Source organism: Chelonia mydas, chromosome 1 (genome assembly GCF_015237465.2).
Source record: "Chelonia mydas isolate rCheMyd1 chromosome 1, rCheMyd1.pri.v2, whole genome shotgun sequence".
Classification (NCBI taxonomy): Eukaryota; Metazoa; Chordata; order Testudines; family Cheloniidae; genus Chelonia; species Chelonia mydas.
In genome coordinates this window covers 17,881,957-17,909,690 of record NC_057849.1, presented here as the reverse complement: position 1 = coordinate 17,909,690, position 27,734 = coordinate 17,881,957, and the positions used below count along the sequence as shown (strand labels likewise).

At 43.5% G+C, this 27,734-nt stretch overlaps 1 protein-coding gene across 1 annotated transcript in view; it reads left to right on the top strand.

Moving 5' to 3' along the window:
• Positions 1-27,734, top strand: part of TENM4 (teneurin transmembrane protein 4) — a 1,747,045-nt gene that overhangs the window by 1,385,987 nt on the left and 333,324 nt on the right. Inside the window, exon 9 of the mRNA XM_043528206.1 lies at positions 23,268-23,477. Within this exon, the coding sequence (XP_043384141.1) occupies positions 23,268-23,477 (210 nt within the window). The remainder of the gene's footprint in view (positions 1-23,267; positions 23,478-27,734) is intronic.

Sequence of the window (27,734 nt, the reverse complement as noted above, 5' to 3'; positions counted from 1 at the left end):
AGAGAAGAGTGAGGGGGGGATTTGATAGCTGTTTTCAACTACCTGAAAGGGGGTTCCGAAGAGGATGGATCTAGACTGTTCTCAGTGGTAGCTGATGACAGAACAAGGAGTAATGGTCTCATATTGCAGTGGGGGAGGTTTAGGTTGGATATTAGGAAAAACTTTTTCACTCGGAGAGTGGTGATGCACTGGAATGGGTTACCTAGGGAGGTGGTGGAATCTCCTTCCTTAGAGGTTTTTAAGGTCAGGCTTGACACAGCCCTGGCTGGGATGTTTCAGTGGGTGATTGGTCCTGCTTTGAGCAGGGGGTTGGATTAGATGACCTCCTGAGGTCCCTTTCAACCCTGATAGTCTATGATTCTATATTTCAAATAGAAGTTATCATGATTCTTTTTGATAGGCTCCGAATTTTTCAGACGAGGAAAAGAAATATTGCAAAAGAGGGTATTCCTTATTTAACCTTCTCACCTAAATTAGGTGGGTTTATATTCTCTAGCCTGCTCAGATTGTCTGCCAGCAGTATCAGCTGAAGAAGATCAAAGACAACTCAAACCACATGAATGATGTAAGTTAAAATCACCCACCTTTCCTGTATCAATTTGAATCTCTGCAAAACCAGGTTAACTAGTTAGCATGCTGCAACCACCATGCATTTTGGTACTATTCAACATGGCCACACAAGTCCCTGCTACATAAGGAGAGGCCCAAGATTCAAACACAAGGTGGTTACAGATCAGGGCTGAGATGCAGTGGTAGAAATAGGTAATAAAGTCTGTATAAAGACTTGCTGTGCTATGCCTGTTTCTACCCACTGTTTTAGTTTCTGATTTTTATGAGCACTAGAATTCAATTATAAAAATAAAACAAAAAACAGGGCCACATTTCACAGACATCATTTGTTTCCCAAAGATGTTTCCTACCGGGTGTTGGATTCATTTTCTATGAGATAAAGAGAGGGCAGGCTATCATAAAACAACTACCGGTGAGAAGGATCTGTCCTTAAGATGCAGGTTCTGAATGTCATTTTGACAGTGTGTATGTCCATACAACAGATGTGTCTGTTTAAACATCCTAACAGGGGAGGAAAGGAGATATTTGATTTTGATCAAGGATTTAAGAAACACCGTATTTACAGAGGGCCAGGCATCTTCCTTCTCTTTTCATCAGGAAGCTTTTCAAGAAGGAAATGTACAGCAAACAATTTATCTGAGAATGACCTGGCTTTGGTGAGCCTTGGAGAGGTCATAAGTTCCCCGTTACCAGCTCCATACGTTTTTTTTTTTTTCTTCCTGCGATTTGATAGAAAGTGGTGGCATTTTTTAGGCTTGCTCATAACACCTCTCTGGTTATATACTGAAACGTTGTATTTCCCAGACTCATGACGATTCTGACAGTAAGATTAAGACAAAAGCTTACTTGTTTATAGAACACTGGTTAATTTCTTCTTCCTTTTTTATTTAAACTGCTTCTTTGGAAAGGTCACGCAAGACCATAGTAAAAGAGGATTTATTGCTAACAGCACACAGGCTAGTCATAAATTACCCTCTTGATATTTAGGCTATTTATGGTACACTGGGGAAGAACCATCTTCCCTGAAGAATGATGTGGGTGAGTGTCTTGGAGTCGAGTTTGGGCATGTGCGATCTCCACTGGAGAATGAAGTGGATTTTAATATACTATTCTGGAGATAGGAAAGGGAAATAATAATTATATATATGTATAAAACCTCTCTCATCCAGAGAACTCAGGACCAGATCTTGTCACCCTTATTTATGTTGCTTAAGATTGTACTTCTGAGGGCATTCTGCACCCCAAAATTAAAAATTCTGTGCACAATATTTTAAAATTCTGCAAAATTCTTCAAGTTTAATTTGTCAATAAATAAATGCAGAGGCTACAGCATGGCAGTAGGAAGCACAAGCGACTGGCTGCATGAAGGTGGGAGATCACCCTGCAGCCTCCTCACCCCCCAACCCAGGGACACGGACTCAGCAGTGAGGCTGCACCTGACCCTGACACAGCACAAGGCCTTTGCCTGCCCCAGAAACACCCTGGGGCCTTGCCCCTCTGTGCTAGGTGCACCAGGTGTAGGGCAGGCAGGCTCCACCAGGCAGTATCCAAGTATGGAGGTGCTCAGTATGGGGGGATCCAGGTGTGGGTGAGAGGATTCTGTGTGGGACAATCTGGGTGCAGGCAGCAAAGTAGGGGGGCTAAGTGTGGGAGGATCTGCATCCACAGAGGCTCATTGGGGGGTTCCAGGTGCAGGAGCAATGGGACGCTGCAGGGGCTTCCAGATGAAAGTGGTTGGGGCTCAGCAGAGGGGTTTGTGTGGGGGGGCTCAGCACGGTGGTCTGGGTACTGGGGAGTGGGGCTTGGTGGGGTGGGGATCTGGGTGCAGCTAATTGGGGGTTAGTGGCATCGGGGTCTGGATGTGGGGACTCAGGGTGGTACAGGGGGGTGGGACTCATCAGGGTGGGGGTTTCAGTGAAGGGATCTCAGTGGGGTGGTCTGGGTGCAGGGATGGGGTTCCAGAGGCAGGGCGTCTGGGTGCGGGGGGCTCCAGATGCATGGGCTGAGGTTCAATGGCATGAGGTTTAGTTATGGAGAGCTAGGAGGTTCTGGGTGTACAGGATGAGGCTTGGCAGGAGGTCCGGATGCCTGGGGCTTGGGCAGATGGGGGAGCAGCTCCCCATACAGTGACCCCTCCCCCTGCAGCTAAGGAGTGACGGGGGAAGGAAGCAGGGGAGGATGCTAAGCTTCCTGCAGCTTGGGAAGGTGTCTGGGGGTGGGTCTGACACAGCCGCAGCCACTCCTTGCAGTGGAAGAGAAAGTCCTCTCCAGTGGTAGGAGCTACTGGCTGGGGTATCCCCAGCTCTGCGGTGATTTACCTCTGCGCCGACTGCGCCGGGTGCCTGAAATGATGAACCTGCGTAGCAAGGGACTGGTCTGTGACTGCTGTTGCAGCTTCCCTTTGCTTCCCAGTCAGAAAGTCATTTTTTCTGCGGGGAAGCAAAGAAATCTGTGTGGAACATGAATTCTGCACATGCGCAGTGGTGCAGAATTCCCCCAGGAGTAAGACTGTCAAAGCTTCAAAGTTGCACAACCATCCTCTGCCCTCCTGTGTGCATGCACTATGAGACAGAGGTGTAATATGAGTTCATCTGTATGCCCTGTCTAAATATGAGGCATCTGCATTCCGACCCTTTTTCCAAAAGATACCCAGTGGCAACACCTTTGTTGTTGCTGTGGTTGGGTGTTTCACAAATAGCAACTCTTTTCCAGGCTTACCCAATAGATTTTACCTGATAGCTATTACATTATGTAATGCTTTTTTTATGCCATACTGTGTACTTTTTCCATCTCCATGTCTTTTCAGGAAGCTGCTGTTTTTTTAATCACCCGCACCAGATAGAGTCTTTTCCTCAAAGGTTAGTCATCAATGTACACATTCCTCTTGGTTATCCATAGTTGGTTCTGCTTGATTTCTTGACAAATTCAGGTTCCAGGATGGTCCTACAGGCTCACTGCTGCAGCGTTGCTGCCTTTAGCGGAAGGACAGTTGCACAAACGGTGGTTGAGAGGGTTCAGGAGAGACTTGTATTTAAAAATACATATATAAAGAGGCAGACAGGAAATGCCTGGCTATTAGATACCTAACTCAGACATTAATCAGTGTGGTGTCTGCTTTAACACTTTCCATGCGAGTTCATTTGGGGAGCAGATGCACAATTCTGCTTGATTTTACAAGACAGATAATTAGCATCTACAGGCTTGTAAATAGGATTTTTACAGCACAACAGTTAAGCCTCTATTATTGGTGTTCAGTTCACTCTGGTTCTATTCCATTTTGAGGGAAATACTGGTCTATTAAACCAGACCGTGAAACCATATACATCTATGGGTAGCAGATTCTTATTAAAACCATGGTTTGAGGGGTAGATTAATTACTTAGGGTATTTCTTTTCAGTTGTGTTGCCTTTCTATTCTTTCTTTCATATAACTCATTATTGCCAATGTTGTTTTTCTGGATTATCCTTCAAGTTCTGCAAATGACTCACTTGATGGCCTTGGTCAGGTCAGTTTACTTTACTGAACCTCAGTTTCCACATCTGTGAAATACATTTTCCTTTGTAAAGCACTTTGAGATCCTTGGATGGAATGTGCTGTGTACATTCTATGCATGATTCCATTAGCAAAGTTCCCTTGAGTTGATTCCAGTGCCATTTAAATGCACTGGTCAGCAGGTGACACAGAAGACTTATTGTTCATATCATGTTCTAACAACATTTATAGTTGTTAGATGAGGGTTTGCAACAAATCTCATGCTTCAGGGCATAAGCTGATCACCTGCCAGGGATCAGGAGGGAACTCATTCCTGCATGTACAGCAGCGCACAGTTGGCTAGATGGATAATTTCTCTATAGATCTTGGTATCGGCCACTGTCAGAGAGAGCCTGTTGGATTTAATGGACCAGTGAGATTGGGAAAAATCTTATGATTCTAACAATACTGTGCTAAAATACTATATAGTTCCAGTTCCACCAGTGAGGGGCCTTGAAGTAATTTTTCCAATCCAGTTTTCCAGTTTTCCCATTACATCATTTGACAGCTACCCTGTCCCATCAGGATGGATGGGATGATAGGTTAAAGGAAAAGATACATTGATCGATCTCCTGGATGGCTTCACAGCACTGGAGCAGCAGCAGCAGCAACAAGGCCAGACAGTAGAATATGCTGTAATGGCCTTCAGCCCCCCTCCCCCTCTTCTTCAATTGGTGTTTGCACACAGCATAGGCAGGACTGAATTATTGTGACCTAACAAAAGAAGCGAGCAATAACTCTGGTGCTTGCTGGCTGCAAGCCATGCAGGATTGAATACATTTTGAATACACCTCCTTCCTGAAGAGTTGTGGAAGTTAATCGCTTCCAGTTTTTCAAATTTAGGGAAAAATCCATAGTCGCCTCAGCTTCAGGTCTTAGTATTATTGGATAATCAAATACAATTATTACTGCTGAAATAAACTGTGCCCCTCTCCCTTCTGTGAACAGCAATGAGGGAAGTCACTGAAACCTTCTCTGGGGCTGGGTGAAGAGTTTCAATAATTGGGCCTAGAAATTTACTTATATGTTCCATCTAAATTAACCCAAGAGGGGACATCCATGGACAGATTGCTACACTTTTACCCTAGTTAAGTGAGCTGTTTAGTTGTAGCAGGCAAAAGCTGTTTTCCCCATGATGAATTCACAAAGGCGCACACACATGCCTTATGGAATAAATGGGCAGGCAAATCATTTACAGGTGCTTCCCCTTCGTATCCAACTTCGGTGGTCACTTGAATCATCCTTGCTTCCTTAGCTCTCTTCCTACACTTAGCTGCCACTTTCCCTCTCTATCCAGAGCACTCCTGTAACTCTCACTTCTCTTGTTCTTTTCCTCTATTCCCTGCTTTCCAGAAAAATGTGCTCTCCACTTGTCTTACAGCTCTGAGCTGCTGTTTTCCCCACTTTGTCCATGACACTTCCACAGCTTCCACTCCCACACCACTCTTCCTTCTCTCAGCCCTCGCTTTGCCACCCTGTTTAAACTAATTGAATGGCTCTCACCTCCAGGTCTGTGTTATATGCTCCTGTGACTGACTTTGGTGATACAGGTGCCTGGAGGCTGCAAATCACATATGTACATAATATATAGATCTGTCTATAAGGATATATTGAGAGACCTTTCGTGTTTCTTTATGCTTTATTAAGTCTGTGCTACAGTTATTTATTTTTAAAATCATAGGGCTTGGCTTTATTCTGTTTGTTTTTCATATCATATCAGACATATCAGGCCCTCGCTTCCTTTTTGTTGCCAGAGATTGTTGCTCCCCACCAGTAAGCAATCATGGTGAGAAATCTGTTTGTGACGATCTTGCCCCCTAGTGCCTAGAGGCTGGAAAGAGGATATAAGTGCTACAAATACAGTGGAGATGCTTCTTTCGTTGAAATAGTAGAATTATTGCTTTTGGATTCCAGGGCCTCCACTCCAGTTAATTCCTGGCAAGGAGGGACTGCTCTCACAGAACCAGGGAGTGGTTTAGGGCAGTGTTTCTCAATCTTTTTGATATCAGGGACTAGCTTACTGCCTTCCTAAACTGTGGCAGGGAGATCTTAGGGACCGGTGCCAGTCTGCAGACCAGTCGTTGAGAAACACTGGTTTAGGATAAGGGTTCTCAACCTTTTTCTCTCTGAGGCACCCCCCAACATACTATAAACACGCCAGGGCCCAGCAGGGGGCTTCAGGGCCCTTGGCGTCAGCCACCGGATGTGTGTTTGGGGAGGCTTTTGGGACTTTACACCTGCGGAGCTCAGGGCTTCAGCTGCGGGGGTAGGGGGCCCAGGGCTCCAGACTTCAGCCACCGGGCTGGGGAGGGGGGCTGGGGCTGCGAGGGTTGGGAGCTCGGGGCTTCAGCCCCATGGGGGCTCTGTAGCTGAGGGCTTCAGCCCCGCAGCTCTGTGCCCGGTTTCAGCCCCACCAGGGCTAGGGGCCCTATGCTTCAGCCGTGGGAATCCACGGCCCCCTGAAACCAGCTTGTGGGGCCACAGTTGAGAACTGCTGGTCTAGGGGATTCATGATAAAATCATAAATGAATAACAGAAAGGAAGAGTTGTGCCTTTTGTATATTTAGCTTTGTGGCTGCCTGACAGCTATAGCACACGGTTATTCTGCAAACAGCCACTTTGGCCAACCAGAATTGCCTTTGAAATATCCTTAAATTAGTGATGCAATTGGGAATCTTTAGATGCAAGACGGCTTGCCAGTAGTGCCTTAACTTGCTTTGTGAGACATGGTGGGTGAGATAATATCTTTTTTTGGACCAGATTCTGTTGGTGAAAGCAACAAGCTTTTGAGCTACACAGAGCACTTTGTCAGGTCGGGGAAAGGTATTCAGAGAAGTCCCCACTGTTTTATTGAGTCTGGGATGCAGTAGTGATGGATTTTCTGTTGCTCTTATTGTCTTGCTGATTGCTCATTGTCTGTCATTGTTTTCTCCATGTGTGTGCCATGTTTTTTTCTGTGCCCAGAGGAGTTGGGGTGGGGCGGCAGATGGAAATACCAATACTGCCCACTTCCTCCATCCCCTTTATGTTCCCAGCTGCTTCTATTCCTGTTAAGATATGTGTGGAAGCAAAAAACAAGATTTATAAAGATTTATTGCAACATTTTCAAACATAGGCACTTATCTGTTGGCACCTCAATCTACTTTGACTTCATTGGGAGCTGCAGGTTCTCAGCACCTCTAAAATCAGGTCACTTGTTTAGGGATGAAATCCTGGCCCCAGTAAAGTCAATAGTAAAACTCCCAATGACTTCACTGGGGCCATGATTTCAGCCTAGGACTTAGATGTCTCTTTAAGCATACAGTTTTGCAGATTGGGGCCGAGCGCTTTACTGCATGGGTGTAGTTTACATTTATTTTACTGTCCCTTGGTGTTCTTAACACATGTTGTGTGGAACTCATTTAACCATGTGTAAAAATATAGAGGGGATATGGTCGGACAGGGGTTATCGCTTCAAAACATGCTTCTCTTGTTCATTTTAGTTAGTCTTTCATATCTCTTGGTCTAATGACAGCATATGCAGTACAAACAGATCAGAGGCAACTCAGAGATTAATATCTTAGATACAATAGCTAAATAAATCTACTAAATAAGGGTAAAGCTAGATATCCTAATAAAGGAAATCCTACTTATTTTCAATTCCCTAGCTGATACCCAGCAGGTGCTGTGCTTATTTAATATTTCTCAAGTAGATTTCTTAGCATTTCTCTGCAATCAGCCTGCATATTTCGTCTAGATGACTGAATTAAACGCTTCAGAAAGGCTTGGTAAATGCATTTTGCCAGCATTTCTATAATAGTTTGGTAAATGCATATTTTAGAGGTCCCAGTAGGTGCAAATCATGTACTTTGTATTTCCCAAGTGCAAAGGTCATTTCACAGGAAGTGACATTAGACAGGACGCTGCAGAAGGAGCACAGAGGACAGCACATCGCTTTCATGGATTGTCTCTGCATTTTTCTGTATGTAGGACAGGAAAGGTCTGTAATAAAACCTCTCTGAGAAGTTTAGTATGTATAAGATTGTGTCTATGTCAGTTTCTGGTGAGAGTTATAACATAGCGTGACACTCTGGGGTTCAGCCCAGACTAGTGCGCGGTTTTGTCACCACTTGCCCTGACACTACCAGCCAGCGCACCGGTCACACTCAGGCTTCTGCCACCCAGTTACTTTTTGAAGAACAACCCCAACATCCTCCCAGTTCTAAATTTCTCCTGAATCGCCTGCCAATATGACAATCTGCTGGGATTCCCAGAATTGTGAGTTACTGTGCTGCTCCTCTGAGCCTCAGCAAGTGAGGGCTTGTCTACATTACCCGCAGGATCGATGGGCAGCGATGGATCCAGCGGGGGTCGATTTATCGTGTCTAGTCTAGACGCGATAAATCGACCGCCGAGGACTCTCCCATCGACTCTGGTACTCCACCGGAGCGAGAGGCACAGGCGGAGTCGATGGGGGAGCGTCAGCTGTCGACTCACTGCAATGAAGACACCGTGGTGAGTAGATCTAAATATGTCGACTTTAGCAACGTTATTCATGTAGCTGAAGTTGTGTAACTTAGGATTGACCCCCACCCGCACCCTAGTGTAGACCAGGCCTGAGAGTTTTGCTACTCCTAAACTGTGTGACAACTCCTTGACACACCAGCTTGTCTGCCTTGCCGGCAAACTCTTCAGGACGCTGCCAGGCCAAACCTGACCTTGCAGGTAACAAACAATGAATCCCGGCTCCTGAATTCCCCAGAGACATCTCCCTGCAGGGCCCAGACCTCTCCTGAAATACGCACCGAAGTTATTATGGTTGTTGCTTCTTTAGAAAGACAATGTACTGCAGCTCATTAATTTAACTGGGATTTGACTGTCACTCTTATTTCAGTCACAGCAATGAATTGGTTTTTAATAAAAGTAGTTTATTTAACCAAAGGATGTGGGATTAAAGGATGCCACGTATAACGAATAAAGACAGAAGATAGAAATTAGAGATTGAAAGACCTCCTAAGTTACCTATCCATTCACCAGCCAGTGCAAGAGTGTTCAGTACAGAGTATATGATGACCACTGTTGACAGTGGGAGATAGATTATTAAACTGTGGAATGATCTGTCAAGTGAAGTTGTAGCAGCCTCCTTAATTGGGATATTATAATTAGACTTGATAAAGCATTGGACTATATACTGTAGGGAACAATCATGATGGACAAGATGATGTAAGAGGTCTTTTCCATCTCCAGTGTATCTTGATTCTGCATTCTGGAGAACCAGAGGGCACTCGATAAAATTAAAAGAAATACATTTTAAAAAGGAGAAAAGGATAAATGAATGCAACGTGTAAATAGGTTGTGGAACTACCTGCCACAGGATATTATTGAAGCAAATAGCTTAGTGAGATTCAGAAAAGGCTGAATCATGGATAAGAATAGAAATCACACCTGCAGTTACACGAGCTAGGAAAAAATCATAATGGCTATCAATCATCATGCTTCATTGTGTAAACTGATTACCAGGTGGTGTTAGGAAGAAATTTTCCCCTATAGTATAGTACTGTATAATTAAGTGTTTTATGAGAGAATTATGTATCCAGAATTGGCTACCAATGGAAAAAGAAGGATGGCAGACTACATGGGCCATTGGTCTGTTCTGGTCTGGCAATTCTTACAGTATGTTCGTGTGTACGGGGGGGTGGGGGGGGTTAGTTTAACCTTATGACTATTCCTAAAAAAGGAAAGGACAGGCCTTGCTTTGTATAATATCTGGGAAGAAGTCAGGTTTTTCAGTGAGTAGCGGATTTGACCAATAGTCTGACAAGAATGTAGATTAACTTCCTATTGGATAAAAGTTGTTTGAAAGCAGAAATTAAAGTGCTTACTTAGTTGCTTTAATGCTTTTACTACTAAGCCTTTGTTAAAGGGCATCATTGTAGTCTGTCAAATTGTGTGAAATAATGGTATCACATTTTGCTAGTCAGTGTGTTTTCCTACAACAGCCAGTTAAGTGATGTGCAGTCATTTTTTGGGAAAACATTTTCTGCTTTCTGTCATGGTTGTAAATCCCCCCTTAATAGCTTGAGAATATTTTCCTGTATTGATTTCATCCGTGCTTTTGTGGTTGGTTGGTTGGTTGCTAGTTATTTGTTCTAGGTTTGGAATGAAACTAAAATTAAAACAGAGATTTTATTTTTGGTCTGAAAACAACTTCTGCTGGCAAACTGTCTTATTATTCCAGTACCTATTTGGCAACACTATCATCAGCACCACTCTGGGAATCTTTTCCAACAGAGAAAAGCACCATCCACATAATCCATGACTATCGTTTTTCTCTTGATTTCCATACTAACACAAAGAGACGTGTTTAAAGATGACCAGTTTAGAGCAAGATTCTGATGATGAGAGTGGTGTCTCTGCTCTGCAGCTTTGGAGGAGTGAACCGCAGCTAGGACTTCATTCCGACCCCAGACTGCATGAGTTGTTCTGTCTCCAGCGACGCAGTAAGTCTCCAAGCCTCCAGCTCTCTTTAGCGCATTGTGACCAACTCTCCTTCCAAATAGCTACGATTTCTCAAGCGCAAGGGGCTAACCCTCTGTTCTGCATTGTGATTTGTATTACGGTAGCACCTAGAGGCCCTAACTGAGATCACAGTGCAAACACATAGTAAGAGACCGTCCTTGCCCCAAAGATCTTACAGTGTATATAGACAAAAGAGACACAGGTCAGTAGGGGAAACAGAGACATAAAGTGTCTTTCCCAAGGTCACACAGCAGGTCACTGGCATATCCAGGAATAGAACCTACATCTCCTGGCTCTTAAGTCCCATGCTGTATACGCTAGTGAAATAGAAGATGGGGTGCTAGCCTATAGAAAGAAGAGGCTTAGGAAAAGAAAGCTTTCCCCTTTCCCAGATAATTCAGGATCTAACCCAAACAAAGCGAGCCTGCAGAAGGAGAGTCTCTGAGAGTCAAATGCTTTGATCCTGCTCTTCTCAACTAAAGAAGGAGAATTATCTAATTCTGAACTTGATGGCTTCTAAGAAGTTTAAAAGAGGGTGTTTGCTTTCCATAAAGCTACTTGAAACTGTATTGGAAAAAGGAGATTAACACTGGATATTCTACTGGATACTCATGTCAAGGACATGAGCCAGGATGTAAAGGATGGTAAACTCACAAGTAAATGGCTTCAATCAAATTCCAAGATGCATTTATACTTCCTTCTCTAGTTGGTAATAGGAGACATCATCTGATCTGATCAAGAATGTCCTGATAAGTACAAAAGGCTTAACAAATAAGCTCAGAAACTTTGTGTAGTACCACAAAATATAAAGCCAAGATTGTAACTTTACCCAAAATAGCCTCTTTGTTAAAGGGCCCATTCATCCCATGTGAAGGTGATTTCCTCCCCAACAAGCCTGCTGATAGATGGGTAGGATTTTCTTCACATTCTAACTATCCCATCTCCTCCCCTGTGGCTCTCCAGGCATCAGCGGCCTCTACTCATTTTGCATGGACTATACTTATTTAGGCAGATTCACTTCCTTCTAGAAAGAAAAATATAAGCTGATTGCTTCAAAGTATCTCCTTGGCTGCCGACTTCATTTCTGATTGATCCGTGGACTCTCTGTATTTAGCCTCTAGTCTCATGGTATCTAATGTACTTGATACCACACTTCTGACTACTGGCTAGGAAGGCAAACGTTAAGGCTGCACACCTGATGGGATCCATTAAGAATTTTGTAGGAAAGTGTTTGAAGAGCCACTGAAAAAAGGAAGGGGTGGAAGCATCTCCATGAGATTGTCTACCATCAGTCATTCTCTAGACACTTATATCCTATCTACATTCATCCTTCCCCCAGAAGAGTCCTAGGCTCCTCCTGCAACCACCACCTTTTATCTTGCTCCCAGCTCTTAGCTGTCCTCCTAACAGAGAGAAGGGAATACACATCTCTTTCTCTTTTGGCAACATGATCTGGCCTCAAACATGTTTTCCAGACTTGCTTTAAACACAGTAAAGCTTCATCCACATTGGCTGAGGTTCACTTGGAAGGTTCATAAAATGTAACCAGCCCTTTGATGAACCTGGGTTGCGCTTTGGGCTTGGACCATATATCAAGTAAGTTTCATTTTCTGGTGCACTCATGCTAATGCAATGCAGTTTTGGTTTGGTTTCCAGCATTCCACTGGTACGTCTTCACTGGCATGGTTTTCAAAAAAAATCTGCGTAAACCAGCCTTGCATGTTTTCTATGGAAATTGACCAGCCTAGCCACAAAAGATGCTTACTATTACCCAGTGTCATAGAAAACAGACTAGCCATCTAATATGCACCTGTCAAAAACAAACAAAACTTTGCCCCACACAAGCAAATGGCTAAAGTTTTGCAAGGCTGCTGTAAACCTTTTTATTAGTGTTAGGCTTAGTGAAAACAATTTCTACAAAGTCTAACCTTTGGTTCTAAATTATGGGAAAATGTCCTTGTAAGCAGATTTGTATGTAATCATTTGCAGAGAACCTCAGACTTTATATTGGGTGTTTCTGATCAAATACAGCATTAGTGTCATATCGAGACAGGCCATTTCATGGGCAGCTCATCATCCTTCCTACTGATTACATTATGCTTTTACAAGTTGGTTTTGAGTAAAGCTGAGCAAGCCTTTGTAATGCTGATCCATAATTAGGCTTGTACGTCCCATAAAACTTTAGCAAATGTAAATGATTTGCATAAATATTCCTGAAGCAAGAAGCAAGAGCATGAATAGGCAAGAGTGATTTGGATTGTTTATATTGACCCTCTTTATGGGAAGGTTATTTCATACAAGCAGTTTCTTGTGTAGCTGGAAGTTAGATGACCTGTTTGTATTTCATTGTAACTGCCCAATCTCAGTCATTGGGCTTGTTTTTTAAAACATTTCAGGGCTTCCTTGCAACCGTTTCTGCTGTTGGGTGCACAAATGACTCAGCTGTATAGTCCGCTCATGTAATGGTCTGTGTAATTTTCTGAAAATCTAGCCCATTGTTTCTAGGTTGGCAGAACCCTGAGAGGTTCAGACTGTAGTCACACATTTCAGTGAACCTCCAGCCATACACAGGGTTAAAATATCTCCCAAGCACACAGGGCATCATGAGCATTACTGCACCACCATAGAGCATCTCAGGCCACAGGAGAAATGGAGTTTTAGGGAGCAGAAATTCCCTACCTGCTCCCCTCTACTCCATCCTGGTTCAAGGGATAGTAATTTTTTTCTGGCTTGTTTTACTGTGCTGGCTTAGCTGGTCTGGGGAGCAGGGGGAGCGGGAGAGAAGAACCAAGACTTTGTCCATTCCTCGGCCCTCCCCACCTCCACCCCACTCTGGCGGGGAGTAAGCGGGCATGGGATGTTACCCCAGCAGGCTCCAGCTCAAGTTCCAGCCTGCACAAGAAAGACACGGGGTCTGTCCATGAGGCGGTGGGGGAACAGGGGAGGATGTATGTCGTCTCCCCACCAGCCCCATGAAACTTCCCTGGAACAGTTCATAGAGCCCTGACTCATATTCACTGTTCTATGGATGTCTGGCCCCCCACCCCTTGCTCCGGAAGAAGCCACAGCCAGATATAGCTCTACTGGGATTACACTAGCAAGTACTCCGTAACAGGGCTTCTGTGCAGATCCTGCAGATACCTGGAATCCTTTGAGCCACCTACCTTCTGCGGCTGTACCTCTGTAAGGAAATCACTGTAGCATCTTCCCAAGAAAGAAATGCCCTTTCACTGCACTGTTGTTGTTTTCATCAGGATGAACATCTGCCCAAAAGAACCTGCAAGGCACAGGTTGAGTTCAGCAAACTTGAACAGGGTTGTTCTCAAATTCCTGCCCATCCCTCGGCTATTTCATGCATGGGAAGGACTTTTTCATAATGCATATACCACCCTGGCAAACTACAGCATAAAACACATCATGGCAGTTTATAGCAGAGAGATTAAAATGTACTTCGGGGCCACAAAATCTTATGCACAACATCCACCATGCTGGTGATATCGGTAACATATGGTCCCCTAAGTCTGTGGGAGTTCAAGTGAGGTTCAGTATTTCACCCTAACCTTTTATTTGTCCTGTTTCTAATACTCCAGGCCTCTATGCAGTGCCCACCATTATTTTTCATTTTCAAGGCACATGTACTTAAATCGTTATTTTGGTGACGTAGTAACTGCCCAGACTTTTCTTGTTCAGATGATCTTCATTTGCCCCTTTTATTCCTCCTCTTTACTCTGCAGCTGTAAATCAACACACAAAATTATTAAAATAAAAAAAACCCCAAATCTCAGGTGAAACTTCAGGAAACAGAAATGATTAAGAATAGTTTTCAAAAGTGACTTTTAAAAATCAATTCTAAGTGCAAGATATATATTTCCTGTTGAACTAGCGCTGTTGTGACCACCTATTGTTAAAGAACAGCAATAAATTTCAATAACAACTTCTTATTCATATGATTCACTGACATATTTTGCCAGACAGCTAATCTGGCTTGCTTTTTTTGCCAGAGGTGTTTTATGCTGTCCATAGGAAAGGCATGATATGCTGCCCATAGGAAAGGTGTGACTGCTGTGAGTCCTCAGGAGAATTCTTTCTTTCTCTCCCTACCTCCCTTTCTGAGGAAGCCAGACTTCTGTAAGCTAAGAAAGAAGCATTTTTCCATGTGATAATCAGGGGACTGTTTCAAATAATATGTTCCCCTCACCTTGAAATCAAAATGCCAGAAGGGCATAGATATTCTCCCACTCCCCTCCTCAAAGCAGCAGGTGCTCCAATGCTCTGAAAGGCAACCGGAGCAAATTACTGTATTTTATATTCTACAGAGAGAGCAAGTGAACTCTGTTAAGGAGGCAGGGCAGTGCCCCTCCTGCATTCTTCTGCATGTCAGCAACCCATTTAAAATGCAGTGGTTGGAATGCCCTGATGCCAGCTCTGCTGATTCCTATGCAAGACAGCTCATCCTAGCCTAGTGCACGGTAAAGGTCTCACCCTTACTGCATTGCTTCACGCTGATCAGTTTTAGTCAATTAGGAATGGTGAGGGGAAACTGACTGACTCTTTGGGGTGGGGGAGAAGTAGATACAGGTACAAACATATTTCTGTTGTGTAAGCAGGTCATGGATTTCTCCAGCTCAAAACTAGATACATTTTTAATATAGATCAGTATGATTTAGCTTGGATGTCAAGAAGGATTGCTCAAAACCACTTTGTAAGGAGGAAAAAAAGTGCATATGTTTAGATTCCCTTTTTGTTTGACAGGGTAATAATCTCATCCAGCAGATGCAGATTATGGAGTACACATTTTGTATCATTTATCCAACCATGTTTTGAATCAAGAATGGCTACCAGCGTTATTTTTTAAAGACAAGGCTTGTGCTGTGTTATAATTTGATTATAATGGTGCTTGTCATTGCCAGTATAATTAAGGATCCCTCACATAACTGTTATAAACTTCATTTTTAGGACTATGTAATAAACCAGGCACTTTAACTGGCATGAGGTAATCCACAAATCCTAACTTGTTTAAAGAGGACTATGCTCTAGGAATTATTTTGGGGAAGTTCTCTGGTCTGTGTTATTCAGGAGGTCAGACTAGATGATCACAAATTATCTCTTTGGGCCTTGGAATCCATGAATCTATGATTACAAGGTCATAGATTCAAGGTACCTTTTAGTTTGCACCTGCAGCGTCCACATGGGGGAGATACAGTGTAGCATGCTGATGTACACGACAATTCACACCCCTGTGGTCTGAACTGCGGGGCCATGTAAACATTAGACTATAGACTTGTAGACGTTCACTCTATAGAGAAGAGACCATACTTTTTTCTGCTTTCTGATTACATATTTTTATATTGTGCTAATTAAGGCAATATTTTTTAAGATGAGAAATGGTCACGGTTTGAGGCCCTAATGAGATTTGTCAAATGTTTAGAACATGGAACTGATAGGAGTTTTGCATTCTGTTTCTGCAGCTGACTCAGTGTGTGACTTTGGGCAAGGGACATAAGCACGCTGTGACTCAGTTTCCTTATCTATAAAGAGGGACAGTAATACCCCCCCCAACCTCACAAGAGTATCACTGGGCTGAAATCAGTGTTTGTAAAGCAACGTGAGATCCTCAGCTGAAAGGTTCTGTAGAAGGGACAATAGAAAGGTAAAAATCTGATGTTACTTAATTTCTTTATTGCAGACAATACCCTTCTGAGTATTTTGACCAACATTAAACCCTATTGAAACAGGTGCCTTACAAAAAAAAAAGGAGTACTTGTGGCACCTTAGAGACTAACAAATTTATTTGAGCATAAGCTTTCGTGAGTTACAGCTCACTTCAACTCCAGCAAAGCAGTTACACACAAGCTTAGTTTCAGACGTTTGTTTAGGCCTTATTGAAGGCAATGGGACTTAAATGTTTTTCTGAACATGGATGAACTATAATTGTATGTGGGTCTTGAAAGTAAAGCACACGTTTCAATGCTTTACTGAACTGGAGTTTGAAGCTTCTTAAAAAAATAACTCGCTTTGCAAGAAAACGTAGCACGTCCCTTGCTTTGCTAAGGGTATGTCTATACTTGGAGGGGGATTGTGACTCCTAGCTCAAGGAGATATATCCACACCAGCTCTGATCGAGCGAGTGTGCTAGAAATAGCAGCATAGCACCACGGCGGGAGAGCCTAGCCACCTTGAATACATACCTACCGTCTTAGACAAGAACTGTTCCTAGCACACTAGCTCAATCAGGAGGTAGCCCCAAGTTACCCACTTCCTGACAAGCCCTCTGTGGTAGAGGTGCCATCCCTGCATGCCCCCTTATGGCACGGCGCAGCACTACAGCAGCTTTGCCTCAGTTTCCCCTACAGAGCCTTCCGGACACTTCAGTTATGGATGTGTTTTAGCCTCCTGGCGAAGTCACTGAGAGAGGTCAACCCCTTCCAGGATAGCAGAGTCCCTAAGTCAAAGTCCAACATAAACACAAAGCAAAAGAATCTTTGGCCCTGCTGGGCTCAGCTTTTACCCCCTTTCCTTTCAGTCAGACCCCAGCTGCAGCAGCTTGCCTTCACACCCACCAACAAGTTCCTGCTAACAACTCAAACTAACAGGGTGGCCTGGGCAGACTGCAGTCTGCAGTCAGCTCCTGGCCCTACAGGCATCTCACATGACATGGTTGCTGCTAGTCTGCGTGCAGTCCTTCCTCTTGGTCAGTCCCCAGTTCAGCTCACTCTCTCCTTCTAACCTTCCCGACCCAGCGTGACAGCTGTTTTAGGTGAAGCAGGGCCAAGCTGATTGAGCCCCGAGCAGCTCATTAATTCTTTGTGGCCAGTGTGGGGTTTATATACGTCATCACCAAAAATGGGAAAATGTCCAGCGGCGGGCAACAAAATGATTAGGGGACTGGAACACATGACTTATGAGGAGAGGCTGAGGGAACTGGGATTGTTTAGTCTGCAGAAGAGAAGAATGAGGGGGGATTTGATAGCTGCTTTCAACTACCTGAGAGGTGGTTCCAGAGAGGATGGATCTAGACTGTTCTCAGTGGTAGCTGATGACAGAACAAGGAGTAATGGTCTCAAGTTGCAGTGGGGGAGGTTTAGGTTGGATATTAGGAAAAACTTTTTCACTAGGAGGGTGGTGAAACACTGGAATGTGTTACCTAGGGAGGTGGTGGAATCTCCTTCCTTAGATATTTTTAAGGTCAGGCTTGACAAAGCCCTGGCTGGGATGATTTAGTTGGGGATTGGTCCTGCTTTGAGCAGGGAGTTGGACTAGATGACCTCCTGAGGTCCCTTCCAACCCTGATATTCTATGATTCTATGATATTCTATGATCACACTTCCAATATATGTTAGAGTTAATGCAACCCATTTTGAATAACGTCTTGATGTCCAGTATGGTAAAGTATCTAAGGGCCTGATCATGCAAGGTGTACCTTGCCTCTTAGGTAGGGTGATGATATTTCCCTATGCTGAATATGGGACACCTGGTAAAATTACTCTTATTTGAGTGAGTTCAATGGCAATCAATCAGAACTGTGCAGTATGAACGTTCAAATTAACATCAAATTGACTGAGCACCTGTTAAAAAGAAATACTGCATAGTTGAATTCTTTTTATTTACTTTCTTATCTTTAAGGCTTTAGGGTTCATATGGGGAGGGGTGATACACACACACTCCCGTATACCTCTCTCACACAGGGAAGGTGATTAACCGATCCGACCCGACACTCCCTGCCCGGCGCAATCCGCCCTCCATGCCTGGCTGGGCCCCTGGGATGGACCCGCCTCTCCTGGTACCTGGCACTACGTCTTCCGGAAGCAACATGGGGGGAGGCACTCAGGGTCACATGCTCCACCCCTAGATTTCTGCCAGGGCTCACACCAGAATGTGGCCAGCAGCAGCCTTTTGGCACTGTGCAGAAGGGAAGGGACTGGAGCTGCTTCTAGCCGCAGGAGAGGAGGAGTGGGGGAAGGGATGACCTGGCCCGGGTCTTTGCAGAGCTCATCTCTCCCTCCACCCCCATCCATGGTGGCTGAGAGCAGCTTGTCCTTTCCTGCCCACACAGTGTTGAAAGGCAGCTAACACCTCCAGGATGTTGCTGGTCACTGAAATAACCCAGCTGCCTCCTGTCCCATGGCTACAGCACGGGCAGGAACGGGTTAAGCCCTAAGGATGCACAGTGCACCAGGGCCCAGGGAAACTGACTGCAGGGGTTTCAGCGAACCCGGCCAGAGACGTGGCTCAGCAGAGGAGGGTGCCTAGGGCACGGAGCAGCCCCGTGCTCTCTGGGGGCAGGACCCAGGGCAGTGGGGGCCGGTGAAGATGGTTCTAAACCCCTGCTTGGGGAGCTGCTGTGGAGCCCGCAGGGCTGGGGTGTGATCAGGCTGGAAATCGCTTCCCCTCAACACCACTCCGGAGCTTAACTGCGGGGTGGAGAGGCTTCCCCGTGCTAGCGCTGTGCAGGTCTTGGCACATGCAGGGTTTGGCTCCTCCTGGCCATTGCCTCAGCCAGAGGGTCTTCAGCTTTCCCAGGGCACCAGCCCAGCCAGAGGCAGCGGGGGAAGGAAGGAGCCTGCCGGCCAGGCTGTTGGTGAGCTGTGCGCTCCGACCAGGGGCTGGTTCTCCGCACAGCGCTGGGAGCAGGATGCGCCCCGCCGAGGGCAAAGCAGGGAGAGGACAGCGAGAGGGGGAGCACATAAAGGGCTGATGGGTGACAGCAGAGACGACACGTAACCGGCTGCCGCCTGGCACCTGCCCACACTCACCGGCCACCGCAGCTCGCAGTGCGCAGACAGCACTGGCCGGAAATGGGACCGGGGGGGGGCGGGGACACCCTGCTGGCCGAGAGCCAGCACACAGCGGGGTCTGCGCTGATGGACCAGCAGGGGGACCGGCCGGCCAGCCCTACGTGCTGCATCTTTGCACCACCACCAGCCTTGCACACCCATCCCCATAGTCGGCCACTGGAAACTTCCCCACCCACCCACCGTTGGTAGTCTGGTGAGCAGGGATTTGGCTGCAGCAGGACCTGCCAGTACTGATGAGGGGAAGACAGAAAATATGGGACAATTTGCCTGTTTTAAAGAAAAAGTCGGGACACCTGCAGGAGGGCTTAAATATGAGACCGTCCCTTTAAAAAGAGGACGTCTGGTCACCCTGCTCTTAGGAGACTCTTGCACCATGTTTTGCAGGATTATGCCCAAATGTATAGTGTAAACTGAAGTATTGCTTATTATTTGTTTTATCTTTTCCTCAAACTATGTTGTGTCTATTTTGGGCTGTTTTTCTCTAGTGATAAAGCGGGTGTATACATTTTGCGGGGTTTCTTAGTTAAGTAGGGAAATAGAACATTTCTGTTAATCCATTTCTAAAGTTTGTGTTTCTTAATAACATCTATAGGTCTGCTAGAGGTCTTAGCATATCTTTCCCTGATTGTTCCGAAAATGTCTTAATCGGAAATATTGGCACATTGGTAACAATAAGTTAGCTAGCTCTCTCTGACCCAGAGAAAGTAACATACCATTCATACAGATCTATTCAAATTACATTATTCCTGCCTCAAATCCAAAGAGCATAATTTGACTATTCAATACAAGAGGATATATGGGATTGTTATAAATTGGTGCCAAGGGGCCCATAGTTGGAATATGGTTTTATTTTTCTGTTAGTTTCCAAATTGCAAGAATGTGCATAATGAATGGTTATCTAGTCCTTCTGTTTTATCATTTTTTGAGGGAGAAATAGCACATGTTGCAGACAGACTTGGCCTATATGCTCAGGTTCCATAGCAACCCAGTGTTGCTGTGGATTCATTTTGTACCAATCAATTAGAAATTTTGCTCTGGCAGCCAGAATGAACGCATATGGGCCAAATCCTGCTTGCTTTACTCAGGCACGTAATCCCATTGGCTTTAATGGGATTACTTGGGTGAGAAAGTGGGCAGGATTTACCCCTATATCTTGGATTTCCTTCTTGCTTTAATTTTATTAGATTATTTATTTATTTATTTGTATTACTGATCAAATTTTATTTTTTGGCTTATTATCCATCCATGAAAATGTAGATAATTCTTTTTGATGAGGCTGTCAGATATGTTTGATTTATATACATAATAATTGTTGATACGTGTAATATGAAGTGTTTATATGCCCTGTATAACAAGTCATACAGCTGTGAGTGTAAATGACTGGTACACATCTTCATCGTGTAGCTTGTAGAATCCTCTGTTGCATCCATATGCATAAGATGGGGTTTTCCAGGACACACAGCAATACATGCCAGCGACCTGCAAATTGCTGCATGATTTCAGTCGAATCTTTCGTATTAAAGGTCTGATCATATACTGCTTAAGGCACGTGTAACTCCCACTGAAGTCTGTGGAAAGTTTAGTGTGTAAGCAGTAAAGGGGCAGACGATTAAAATCAGTGTTGTCAATGGGGGGGGGTTTCCCCACATTTTTCTTTTCACTAACCAATATGTCAGTATCAGAGAAAATAAAATCTAATGAACTACAGTATATTGTGTGTGAGTGTGTATAGTATAAAGTTATATGTATGTGTATATATATAACATTAACCATCTGACATAAACTGACAAAAATGTAGACATTTTGAATTTAGGACTCCTTTTCAGATCATTATGCCTACTGGTCAGTCTTATTGGGCTCTAGATATAATGTATGATGGTATGTGCAACGTGTGCTGCCTGACCTTGGCACAGTGAGGAGAATTTGAGGCATATTGGTGTTACCTGGGTGAGACCAGAGAATCATTATACTCTCGGATGAACTCAAACAGAAAAAGGGTAAAAGACAAGAATACCATATCACCCATCGGCGAACACTTCCACAAAAGGATCACTCCATATCTGAATTCCCAGTCCTTGTCCTCAAAGGAAACCTGCACAGCAGTTTCAAAAGATGAGACTGGGATCTTAAATTCATAACTTTGCTATTCACTAAAAATCATGGATTTATGGTGTATTACAACAATCTGTAACCCATTAACGCCCCCGTGTGTGGTCCTGTGACTGCAGGGGTGTTAACAGGCCACTTCATATTGAAAGGTCCTTTAGAATATGTTAACTACTGAAGATGCCACAAGTACTCCTGTTCTTTTTACTTATGCTAAACAATCTGTTTCACCTTGTATTTAACTGTGACACTCTGAGTACCTTTCTCAGACCTAAGCAGAGCTCTGAGTAGCTCAAAAGCTGGTCTCTTTCACCAACAGAAGTTGGTCCAGTAAAAGATATTACCTCCCCTACCTTGTCTCTCTAATATCCTCTCAATACAGCTACAACACCACTGCAAACAACATTATGTTTAGTAAGAAATACTGTGCAACCATGATGTGGCATGTGTTTTTGTTATGGTCAAGTAAAGCTTTTTAAAAACATTTTTTTAAGAAAGTTTGACAGAGTTTTCATGCTGATTTTTCAGCACTGAGTAATTTTGATGGATTTCTCATGATCGATTTCTCTGTTTGCCAGAAGCTGGGAATGAGCAATAGGGGATGGATCACTTGATGATTACCTGTTCTGTTCATTCTCTCTGGGGCACCTGGCACTGGCCACTGTCAGAAGACAGGATACTGGGTTAGATGGACCCTTGATCTGACCCAGTAGGGCCATTTTTATGATGATTTTTTACTATTTGGAAAACGTGACAGATTTATCATTATGACTTTCATATGAAGTGTTTCAAGGAAAAAATTCATTGTTAAATGCATTGTCCTGTATTTTAACTTATTATATGTCTGTGTTTATATTCCCTCTGTTTTTAGTGATGCACTGCACATATTCAGACATCAGGCTTCAATAAATATAACAGCCTTTCTTTTAGTCACTTGGGATTTTTGATTTGACAGTTTTGTTTGAAAATCTGTTTGAAATATTTTTATTATCCATTAAGTATTAAGATCCAGATCCTGCAAACTCTTTGCAGTGTGTTTGCAGAACTGGGGCCTAAATACTCACTTTGGGCCCAATCTAACTTCTTTTGATGTCAGTAGGAGCTTTTCCTGAGTCAGGAGTGGCCCTATATAAAAACTACTTATTATACTGGCTCTCTCTTGACTTCATGAAATTATACTGTCTGGATTTACTTTTATTCTAGCCTGTTGCTAGTCAGTTTCATTGGCGTGCTGACATGCACTAGCACGTCACTGCAGCTTGAGTCTTTCCTGCCCCCGTTTTCTCATGTGAGTAAGGGCTCTTTGGGTTATAAACAGTACAGGGGAATGATTAAATCCAAACCAAGAATGGTTCTGAATAATTGTTAAGAAATCACAAAAGCATATCTAGTGTTAAATTTAGTAAAAAGTAAAAAAAAGCCTAAATTTGGTGTTTAAATTTGTTGATAGTGTACATTTCATTAGAGACCCACGTTCTACATTAGATTGGATATTGCAGGATTTATAAGAAGCACACTGTACAACATATTCATATTTAAGTGTATGTATATGTGAGTCTATATATATACATAAATATATAGACATGCATATGCAGTGTGTAAATTCACACATCGTGCATATGTACACAGATATGTTAATAAATATGTGCAGTATGTCCTGTTTTTGAAAGTCCCCCCCTCCCCCACTGTGCATGTTTTCTGTTGATTTTCCTTGTGTGCCTTATAAATTTTTATTTTTCTGTCTGTGTTTGTGTTTGTGGTTCACAGGTCCTCCTTTGCATTGTTCATCCGCTTCATCAACCCCTATTGAGCAGTCCCCCTCCCCTCCCCCTCCCCCTGCAGCCAATGAGAGCCAGAGAAGGTTGCTAGGCAATGGTGTGGCCCAGCCAACCCAGGACTCTGACTCTGAGGAAGAGTTTGTCCCTAATTCATTCTTAGTTAAAAGTGGCTCTGGAAACCTCTGTGTACCTGCCAATGGTGAGTTATTCTCTCTACCTACTTTACTGCTTGCTTGTCTTACAAGTTGTGTGGGGGCCTGTAGGATGCAGGTTTGGGTTGCCTCCTGGACTTTGAATAGTAATTCACCCTGTCTTTGATGACATTCTGCTTCAGTTTTACAGCCACTGTGTTTGTTGTTTTAAACTCCTTGTGTTTCCTGTGGATTGTGTCCCGGTATCTCTGCTGAACGAAGCTTTGCTGTGTTGGTTGGAACAAATCACCTAACCTGAGACAGCACCTGAGCCCAGCTCTGAAATGCTGATTACGGCTGAGGCAGTAGCTCGGCTGAAATGTCACACAACTTCACGTTAGTGTTTTCGCTGCGGGTCTGTAAAACTTTCTGTGTAAATTCTGTGTGTCAGTGTCAGGAACATTTCCTTTCAAATGACCAGTTCGGAGATCAGATGGAATTCAGGCTTCGTGAAACGTTTACTTTGATTGAATTGTAAACAGGCCAGGGGATTGTGTCCTGGAGGACTTCAAGACTATGAGAAACTTTTCACTGGGTCTGCTTTTATGGTTTCGCTGGGACTTCCACTCTCAGACTGGTGCAGATGCGAGACAGTCTCAGTGGCTGCATTATGAGAATACAGATTTAAAAACTAATTTCTAAAGCCTCAGCCTGCATGTTTTAACCCAAATATGAGTTGTGACAAGTGACATCAGCATGTTATCTTCACACGCACAGGCCAGAAATAGGTTATGGATCCAAATTTCTGCAGGTAGCCTTGATAAATTTCCTAAGGGCAAAATACAAAAGCAGCAACAGGTCTCTATCCTGCTAGGTACTGAAAGCTTCCAACTCCCACTTACCTTAGTGGGAGTCACCCAGGAAAGGAATCCCACTAAAAGAATGAGGATGTAAAGGAATGCAAAGGAAATAAAATGATTTGCTTTACAACTTCGCATCCTAAAGACAATGACTTGTAAAAAGGGAGACAAAGCTAATTGGTAAAGCAATGTTAAACTCATCAAGGACAGTGCAACCTGATGTAGTGCAGATACCAGCCGTGAAACAACAATGGCCAGTCAGCCCACTGCTATCCAGCCAGAGTGATAACTGCAGGAAGGTCTGATTTATGGGGGTGAAGCCATTCACAGACATCTACCAAAAAAAAAAAAAAAAGTGAGAGAGGTTTACAGCATCTGGTAACAGCTTAGCCCCATTTCTGTTGAGCTTTTACAAAGGTTTCCTAGCATGGAAAGGGGAAAAAGTTTGACACTGAATTAATTCCTCTCCTCCTCACCTTCCTTTTTCTTCTCTTTCTTGCATTTGCTATGGTAAAAACTTCAGGGCTTTTCAGTGGAGAAGGTTATCTTTCATGAATTGTCATCATAAGGAGAACAGGGGGAAAATACAGAGGTGCATTCATTCAGGACACTGTTTAAAATTCATATCCTCCTACCTCCCTTCAATCACTAGTATAGTCAAGCTTGCAGTGGTGTAGATGACCCTTTAGTGTTCACAGTAACACAGTGATGGTTGGAGACAAAAGCTGCCCAATCTAACATCCTCAGTAATTCTTATATGAGCATAGTCTATCTATCTGTCCATCTATCTGTCTCGACTCCCCCTCCAGGTAGAGAGAGAGAGAGAGATTAAACCCCTTAATCTCTTCTTTTACTAATTAACTGAACAACAGAAAAAGCATTGTTCAGAGTCTACAGTGAGTTGATGACATTATTGTATTATTGATGTGCTGGTGAGTTAGTGAGACTTTAGGCTCTTCAGCTGTCTGCTTATTTATACTCCTCTCCTTGCATCAGTTTGTCAAGGCTTTACATTCCCCAGGGCCTTCTTTGTGTGTAAAATTCTGCAGGTTGGTAATAAATATGTCCCACACAGAGACAGTGTGTCTGGGGTCTCATTTGCTTGGTGACTCGAGTTGTTCAGTAATGAGAGGTGCAGGTAAATCCAGCACATTTGTGACCTGCTACGATGTCACCATCACTCTGCTATCAGCAAAAAACAAAGGTGACCTTTGAAAGCCTCATTGACTTATTATGCATCCTATCAGCCCATAATCTGGGAGTTCACCTGAATGAGAAGCACAGACCATACAAGTCTAAAATGCTAAGGCTCTTTTGACCCCTCGAAATTGATTTAATTGCCTTGGTTCCTTAAAGTTCTGTTTCTATGAGGCTTAGTCAGCATAGACTTTAAATGACAAAGGCAGCTCTTAATGTCCCCTAAATGGGGAAAATTAGTAAAAGCTTATTTTGGTTAGGACTAAGTTTAATATAGTTAGAGCACTCATTCTCTGTGTATAGTGGCTGTCTCAACAGCGGGACTGCCTGAGAATGCCTGGCTAAGGATTTGTGTTGCACTTTTTAATTGATCCCTGCTAGGTTTTCTTTCCACAGCTGTGTAAACTCAGCTTTAGAGGAGTCCATCCAAAGTAAGTAACACCCATGGAGCTGCTGTTCCAAATCCCCATGTAAATTGCAAATATAATGCACATGGAACAAAAGGTATTTTTGAGGATACATTAGACTATTCTTTATCTGAGTTCCACTCCATCGAAAAAGGTACTAGTGTAGTAGTATTTTTGTGAAAATGTTCAACTAAAATTTCAAATTAATATTGAAGAACTAAAGTAGTAGGTAAAGACCCACAGATTTTCTTTCTTCAACATTTTATTTTTGTGCTCCATATATTGCAAACTCATTTTTTCTAATTAAAATCAAAGAGTAACCCCGTATCTCTGTTATTAATAGAAATTTTAATAACAGAAGGAATTTTCAAAATCACTTTTCACTTTGCTTCTTATTCATGTGAACTCCCAGATTCCCATAATCTTTTAAGCCATATTTTCCAAAGTGACTGATGATTTTGAGTGCCTCAATTTTTGGGTGCCCAACTTGAGAGACCATAAGAAATCCTGATTTTTGGATAGTGTTGGGTGGTCAGCACTTTCTGAAAATCAGGCCCCTTTAAGGTATCTCTGATTGGGCATCCGGAATCACCAGTTAGTTTTCAAAGTTTCTCGCCTTTAAGACAATCTTAAGAAAAATCAACTACACCAACATGCTGCCTAACAAGCAAAGAGGAACATTATGAGATGCCATAGTCAGAAATCTGTCTGTCTGTGGTACTTATATGGCCCCCATAACTATAGTATCTGAGGCCCTTGCAATCTTTAATCTATTTATCTTCACAACACCACTTTGAGGTGGGGAAATGCTGTTGTCCTCACTTTACAAACAATGGGAACTGAGGTACAGAGACACTAAGGCCCAGATTTTTAACATTATTTAGGGTTTGCTGTGCTCGGCATTGCAATACCTAACTGATTTAGGAGCCTTGATCTCATGAGAAATAGGCTCCTAAATCAGTTAGACATTACAATGCTGAGTGCAGCAATGCCTAAATAGCTTTAAAAATTTGGATCTAAGTGACTTGCCCAGGAAGTCACACAGGAAGTCTGTTGCAGAGCAGGGAATTAAACCTGAGTCTTCCAATTCCCTAAACACTGGACATCTTTAGATATCTTTAGGTTTTTTGTTTTTATGAGGTATACAAACCAGCATAGGCAGATAGGAAGGATAGATGAAGATACAAGAGAAAATAAACATCTGCATAACCTGCCACATCTGTTCAGGAACTAAGATGGAGGCTCACATTTTTAAAGTCACCTCTGATTTTGAGCCTCTCACTGTCTGGGTGCTAAGCTTTAGGGATCATGGGACAGAGCACATACAACTCCAGTGAAAGTCAATGAGAATGGCAGAGGTCTAAAGATGTTATCCAGAATTAGGCCCCGATCCTGAAAGGTACCCCACATGGGTTTGTGTGCCTGTAGAGAGCCCCTCCCCGCCATGAAGTCATTGGGGCACTGTGAAGGCTCAGAAGTCCATCTGTTGCAATAATTTACAGGATCAGGGCCTTAGAGGTCATGTTTGAAAATTTGGACCCAAATGTCTTTTTGAATTCTTCCTGAATATTAAGCCTTTAGTACATCACTGTTTGCAATGCTGCTTGTCCTTGCTGCCCACTCCTTTGCACCAGTCTTGTTTCATTTGCTGTCCATGAGGACATTACTTCACAAATAGCAACATCACACCGTCTGCCTTTGTCACCCAAGGTGAATGTAGAAGAGTCCTAGAAATGTCCTAGAAAAGCTAAGGGTAGGATTCGCTCTGGCACAATGTTGTTATACCTTTAATGCCAACAGCGCATTTAGTGCTGTGCAAGACATAGACAACATAGTCCCTGCCTCAACAAGGTTTTGCAAT